Source organism: Trematomus bernacchii, unplaced genomic scaffold (assembly GCF_902827165.1).
Source record: "Trematomus bernacchii unplaced genomic scaffold, fTreBer1.1, whole genome shotgun sequence".
In the NCBI taxonomy this organism is placed as follows: domain Eukaryota; kingdom Metazoa; phylum Chordata; class Actinopteri; order Perciformes; family Nototheniidae; genus Trematomus; species Trematomus bernacchii.
Genome location: NW_022987582.1, coordinates 4,596,037 through 4,603,372, shown reverse-complemented (window position 1 = coordinate 4,603,372; position 7,336 = coordinate 4,596,037). Strand labels below are relative to the sequence as shown.

The following is a 7,336-nucleotide window of genomic DNA, read 5'->3' as shown; positions in this document are numbered from 1 at the left end:
GCTTTTTGGAAATACCTCCTGTTCACATTGACACACACAAGTTAAGGATTTGATGGTATTTAATGTTGAATTTCAAAAGCATTGACTGACTCACTGATAGGAAACACCCATTGGGCTGTTGGCAAGATGTTTTGTTACATTCAATTAAACCACAAAGCACTTCATGATCGAGTCAAAGGATTGACATCAATTAACGTTAAACACTTACAGGAGATTGACCCGTTGGTAATAGCTCAACGTTAAATATGGAAGAGAAAAATCCTGCTCAACTGTAACAGTGTTTCACTAAATAAGAAGTATGTCTAAATCTAAGCGTCTATTCAAGTTTGGGAAACTGTACAGGCATTTATTTGGAATATATTATTCATTCTTTCAAACAAGTAGTAAACAACAAAGTCTTTCAGTCCACTGTGTTCGTCGGGCGGCGTTCTAGCGAATTGTCTTGACTGGGCTCTTGAAACTTGATGCAGCCTGAAGTTGGAGTTGATAGGCCATTGGGTGGATTTTGAAACCATATAGCCTGAAAGAAAAAAACATGAAACAAAATCACTTTCTGGCAGAAGTACATTTTTATTTACACCTGAGATCAAAGCTAAATATTTAGACACTAAAACATCTAAAATGATTGAAATTTAAATGATGACAAATAAGATAAATCTGACCACAAACAATGTCTACTTTTATGCTTAATCCATATGTATTTAAACTTTAAGTGTGTGTTTAATATTCAAAAGTGTGTACTGTTAATGCTAGTTAAAGCTAATACTGACAATACATAACTTGAGTCAGATCAAACGCACCTTGGCACAAACTGATTGGCTGGTCGCTTTGGACGATACTCTGGATGCACCATGAACAGCATGTGGGGGAACCCCGTCCCAAAATACGCTCCATCTGTGTGGTGGTGTCTGGAGGATTTGGGTGTGTAAACATCCATACACTTTGGGCAGTAAAGCTTCACCATTGCTTCTCCAGGGATGTCGGACAAACCTGCATCAGACAACAGATGGGTGAGTGTCTGCAAATCCTCTAACAAAGGTCAAAGGTGCAGCATGTGCTTTGTGTGAGGCAGAACGTGTTAATAGGAAGTCAGACTCACCAATAGGAAGCATCGGCTGATTCTCACAATAGACTCTAGGGCAATAGCCGAAATCCCCTTGTTGATATTTTTCCAACTATGAAAAACAACACATTTCAAAATCACTGATGATTCATGTCATGGGGCAAGTAAGAACTTGACATGATTTAGTAATAACCTACCATTTGTGCAATGCCTCTGTTTGTGAGGATGTAACGTGCATGAATGAGCCCGTAGAGCATCTCCGCCGCCTGCTCGATCAAGTCACTCTGATTGGGGTTATCTTCCAGTTCCTCATCTGTCAAATTCAAGTGTTGACTATTAATAATTTAATTTCTCATGGGAACAGCTACTTCCTTGATATTCTCACCTGGCTCCAGGTCTAGAATCATGTCCAAAGCCTGGCGATAGTGAGGCACCTGCTCATTCAAACCCGTCAGGTTAAACTTGTCCTGTATGTAGTCTTCATCAACCTGTAACACACACAATTGAAGATGATAAATGGCTATTAATGGTATGTATCTGTTGCAACAGCACATTGCTCAAGCACACTGATAAGGAAGCATTATGCAAGAGCTTAACAGGATTACTTAGATCAGTGGTTCTCAACTGGTCAGGCCTCGGGACCCACATTTTCCTTTGTCAATAGATCGTGACCTAAAATTTGAACCACTCAAATCTATTCAACAAAAAATCGTGCTGTAATATATACGCTTTGCAGCATACAAGATTAATGAAAGTGAAGTACAGTGCATATATCCCTTCACAGAACTAAAGAATGCTTTTAAATAAAGTTTAATGAGATGATGGAATCAAAGTTGAACTGTATAACATAAAAAAGCACACATGCTGAAAACCCAATGCCATTGTTTGTTTTTCACTTTGTTCTGACAGCTGAACTTGCTGCTCCTCACAGAGAGAAGAGCAAAGAGGAGATAGTCTGTGTGAATTACTTTAAATTGTGGGTAGGGTAGATAGCTCCCATTGTTCTGTGACCTGTCAATCATCAAACCGGGGGTCATATTTAATTATGTGTTCATTTTTATCTGAAGTTGTACCCATGGATGTATAAAGAATAGTTCTACCTCAGTTATTCTCCGTGGGGACTTCCGGCAAAAATCTTGATTCTGATTGGCCAGAAGACTCGAAAAAACATCAGCAAAGATGTTGTATTGAGAAGATGATCACTACGTGACAGAAGTTTTCAAAACCGTTTATGGTCTCCGGTACTTCCAGTCCAACGCCTACTGCATGCACAGCGTTAGAAAATCGGGTCTTCAAAATAAGTTTGACTTTTTTAAAAAAAATAAAAAAAGATATATATTTTTTTTCAACTTTTTTTTTTTCTTCACTCACACATCTGCGACCCACTTTTGGGTCACACATCTGCGACCCACTTTTGGGTCACACATCTGCGACCCACCTTTGGGTCGCAGATGTGTGAGTGAAGAAAAAAATAAATAAAAAAAGATATATATTTTTTTTCAACTTCTTTTTTTCTTCACTCACACATCTGCGACCCACTTTTGGGTCGCGACCCACCAGTTGAGAACCACTGACTTAGATCCTGTCGATGAAGAAAGCTTGGGGTTAGAGTTGTATTGTGTTAGTGCTAACTTAATCAGACCCACCAGTGAGATGCACATTGATATACTATACTGACAACACAATTAGTTTTATGTTAAGTGTTTTATTCTTATTTAACTTGTCTCTCTTTATAAACATTTTTTTTTTTTAAAGGCACCATATGCTTGGGTGGAGCAGAGTAGTAGCAAACAGCAGAGGGAAGTGGCTCTAACGGGGAAGTGCTTACTTTGTTTTTGCAGCAGTATTTGTGTAAATAGTTTGAACCTTTAATCCAGCCAGACATGAAACTGATCTCACACATTTGTTTCCGGCTTAATGTGAAACCACACTGTGACACCAAATAGTTTATGACTGTTGCTTTAAAAAATAAATACGGTTGCTATATGCAGGTTTACATATAAACACCTCTGCAGATATTTTCTTAACACATTGAGGCTTGCGTGTGTGATGCGGCTGTTTGCATAGATGCGCTATTGTGTGCTAAGTGTATACATGTGTTTATAGGGTTATAGCTGCTGTTATACTGTGCATTTTACCCACTTGATGGTTTGATCCTGTCAAATGTGCATCCTATCCGATACCCTGATAGCAGATGTTGGAGTTGACTGAGGTGTCTGTAAAGCAGGGGTGTCCAAACTGCGGCCCGCGGACCATTTTGAATCGGCCCTCAGCAAATTCAAAAAGTATAATGGAATATGGCCCACAAATGAAACTTGTGCTTGTCTTATACTTCTTAAATATAAATGTAAACATATATTACACAGTAGTAATCAGTAGTATTCATGTGTTAAGACCACTTTTCAAATAAATTCAGTAAATTAAAGTAAACATATATTAGTTGATAAGAAAGAAGCCAAATGGGAGTGATTAGTAAAATATGCATAAATAAAAAGAAAGAAGCTAACTAGGTAACATAAGATAAGAATAATCAAGTTTAAATGATTTGTTATTGGTTGTGATCATATTCTAAAGATGTTTGGATTATTGAAAAGTATACAGCTCCCTTTCATATGAGTGTTGAGAGCTGTATCCATAAATTCATGTTGTGCTCAAAGTGCACCAGATTGATGCATTTAACTTCCACATTTAAAAAAAATCTTCCCGGGGGTGCATGCCCCCGGACCCCCCTAGAGGAGGTGAGGACCCCCCCCAAATAACGCAGGTTAAAATAATTAAATTGCATACATTTTCTTTTAGTAAACACTGAAAACGGATCCCACAGACCCAAACAGCACACAAAGGTTAAAGGTAAGCATATGATAATGTTTAAATGTGCTAAATATATACACTGCAAAAAACTAAAAAAGGAGTAAAAGTAGCTCACGACTTGTTTTATTTTTTGAAAGTAGCTCTCATCCTAAAAAAGGTTGGAGACCCCTGCATTAGAGCGTAAAAACTGTAACTATAAGTATCTGAAATAAATATGTGTACTGAAACAAATACCAATAACTGTATTGCATTGTTTTCTTATGCGCAATTACTTCATAGTACTGTCTTTGTCTTTTTCGTCCTGCATTTATTGTGCCCCCCTCAGAAAATAACTGGTCCCAGCCTGGCCCCCCCCCCCAGTCAAATTGGTCTAGAACCGCCACTGGTGAGTGGCCCAGCCCTTCGTATATTTTTCTGTATATGGCCCTCGGTGATAAAAGTTTGGACACCCCTGATGTAAAGTGTCCTGCACGAATCTGCTGTTCATTCTGCTGATGTCAGACTTCATTCGTGTGTTAAAAGCATGTGCACATACATTGTTTTCCCCTCAGTGTAGCTCTGCATTTTCGATAACTTGTTCAGTTAGTGCTGATTTCAAACCGAGGCTGTACAATGTAGATTGTATATTATTAATGCGGGGGACTAACCTCACAAAAGAACTCATTCCCTCTGAGTCCACAGAACCAGGAGATCCAGGACACCTCCTCTGAGCTGCTCATCCTCCTGACAAAACAACAATATTCATGTACATCTTCACTATGGCTAACAGCTAAATCCGGCAGTTCATATCCTTGAGATGTGGACTTTATAAACACAGATTTAACTTGTTTCAAACAAACTCAATCTGTCCTTTCTTGGACTTAGAACAAAAGTGTTCTTTTATATTGCTAATGTTCAATATACCTTGGAGTTTGCCTATCTAACCTGCTGCTAACGTTAGCTTAATTGCTAGCATTCGTTAGCGTGAACACACATCGTACAGATAGATATTGCTGACATTAATTGTAACTGCAAACTGTCTTTAAACATAGTTTCTCATGCATGTGTATATTTGTTTCCAGAAAGTCACTTTTACTCACCTTTCTCTATATTAGTTACCACATTAACCTGCAAGCTTAGCTAGTTTATCCTCGCTCCCCGGATGACATGCACGTCGTTTTCCGGTCAGCCGTATTTTTCAAAATAAAGTTCTTCATGACATCTCAAAGAAAGAACAGCACAGAAAAGGGAAATGCGATTAGGGGTACTAACGGAACTAAACGCGAAAAGTACTCCGGTGTGAACGCGGCTATTATGTTAACTAATTGTTGGCATTGACCATAACAAAATACAATTCTCGTTACACTTTATGTGAAAAACATGAACAAACTTCACTTTTCTTCACCTTCACTTTTTTTATAAATTTAAAACAAAGTAAGGGTAACGTAGAATGTAGGATTTTTCAATCTTGGTGGGCATTGTCTTTTTTAATATGATCAAATGTTTAATTTATCTTATGAAAGAGAGTGTTATTCCTTTATTTATTAAAGAAACATGTTGGTATTTTGACTAAGATGATAAGGGTTAATCAATATGTCATGTTTTGTATTTAAGCAGCTAAACCACATCATATAGAATCTAGATCAACAGGTTATGGTATGATGGCATTTGCAAGTAATTAGTTGGCTATAAAGTAGGACATCTGTTCTGTGGTCACAATCAGACAAGGCAGAATGCAGAAAAGTTTTGGTAGATTCTTTAATTTTTATTTAAATTTAAAAAAACCTTTGCACATGTGAACAATATATGTGTATTTATTTTGACATGCATTTTGAAGCATTAGACCTAGGTTATGTTTTAATCTGGTAGATTTGAATACTTTATAAAAAAACATTTGCACATTTCAACAATTTGTTTGATGTTGTCATTTCTATTGACATTAATTTTGCAGCATTTAATCCTGGGTTATGTTGTAATACAAAAACAATCCTTTCTGGGATGGAGAACTCCATCATGGCAGGTCTGCAAAGGTTTTGCGAGAAGGCGGTGCAACATCTTTCTTGTCCTGCTCCTTTCCCATGCCTTCAAACATCAAGATCCTTTAATGTAAAACACAACATGTCAGTTACTATACTGTACGACATTTCTATTAATGTTTTAACTTTAAACACGATAGAGATTACTCCTGCATTAAAACAATGAACATCACATGACACAGATCTAGCAGATACTTAAGTGCTTTTCACACTGAATACATTGTTGCATTTTTAGTTGTTCAAGTTTTAATTGATATATTGTGATTAAAACTCACGTGAATTTTTAGCAGTTTTATCAGCTAGATCAAGGCTTGAGGATCATCATCAAAAATAGCCCTCCTTGTGACCAAGTTTTGACTTACAGTTTGAGAATTGCATTTCTTTTTCCAAGCATCATATTCAGGAAGTCGTTGTAGCTTATCGTTTCTTTAGATGTATCTCCAACCACCTCTGACATCATCTTTTTCAGCTCTAGGTGAGTCTTGGCCAATCCAAGTTTTTCCAGCATTTGTTTTAACCCCATTAAATCTATAAAGATCAAAGACAGCCAATACATTCAAAGTGCTTATATAGTATGAATATGTTAAGATGTTGTGAGTCATTACTGAGAGCAAGAGTTGCAAACTGTAGCAAAAGATATTTGAGGGTTTTATGATCGGTGGCGTTTTACCTATTTCTCCTTGGTCGTTTAGATCAAACTCCATGTACTTTTCTGTGATAAAAGCAAATGTAATTGTATTCAAATTATATATCTTTGCACTAAATTATAAGACAATTTACTGATAAGCGATTGGCAGCCTTTGAATACTCACTTTGAAACATGTCAAGCTTTGAGCTAAGGTCTTCCTCTTCAGCATGCTGGGGGTCTGACAGATAAGTCTAAGGGTGATAATAAAAAATAAAAACAATAAAACTGACATTAGTTTGATATTGCACATATGTCAGGCCCTTGTGGGTAGAAAAACTATACAAAATCCATTTATCGCTATTGAAATTGGCTGACTTTGTCTAAAAATATCAACACACCTCATTTATAGACAGCAGCCTTTCTTCCTGTTGAGACTTGAGAAGACCATAGGCTTTACCTCCTGTGAAACAACATAAAAGACAACATTTAAAAAAAAAGTCAACTGACAAACATATTTGAAAAAAAAAGACAAACTGACCTTGAGCATTGTGGTCCATTTCTGTGCACTGTGCTAAGAGGATGTGAACACTGGAAGTGTGAAAAGCTATGATGGCGTTTCTCTTTATCAAGCCACAAGAGGAAGTGAAGTTACAAAGTTTCAGTTTGCATTAGTGACATTCCTCTGTTTAAGGCGACAGTAAAACAAAGGTCAGTTGGGTCAGGTCAGAATGCCCATCATAACATTGACACACACTGAATTTGACAAGTAAGAAAAAACCCTGTTGTATTGCAATAAGAGAAGTTTGCATGCAAGATACC

At 37.1% G+C, this 7,336-nt stretch overlaps 2 protein-coding genes across 2 annotated transcripts; both read right to left on the bottom strand.

The window, feature by feature from the left end:
- Nucleotides 1-41: 41 nt before the first annotated feature.
- LOC117480476 (casein kinase II subunit beta) lies at nt 42-5,088 on the bottom strand. The gene is made up of 7 exons (XM_034127820.1): nt 4,954-5,088; nt 4,522-4,597; nt 1,449-1,551; nt 1,261-1,376; nt 1,100-1,175; nt 801-990; nt 42-520 (listed from the first exon to the last, which is right to left on the bottom strand). Exons 2-7 carry the CDS (start codon nt 4,591-4,593, stop codon nt 430-432), a joined length of 648 nt encoding a protein of 215 aa, XP_033983711.1. The 5' UTR covers nt 4,594-4,597; nt 4,954-5,088; the 3' UTR covers nt 42-429.
- Nucleotides 5,089-5,594: 506 nt separating this feature from the next.
- Nucleotides 5,595-7,166, bottom strand: LOC117480593 (allograft inflammatory factor 1-like). The gene is made up of 6 exons (XM_034127958.1): nt 7,056-7,166; nt 6,916-6,977; nt 6,702-6,768; nt 6,560-6,601; nt 6,252-6,417; nt 5,595-5,952 (listed from the first exon to the last, which is right to left on the bottom strand). Exons 1-6 carry the CDS (start codon nt 7,072-7,074, stop codon nt 5,865-5,867), a joined length of 444 nt encoding a protein of 147 aa, XP_033983849.1. The 5' UTR covers nt 7,075-7,166; the 3' UTR covers nt 5,595-5,864.
- Between the last annotated feature and the right edge of the window lie 170 nt (nt 7,167-7,336).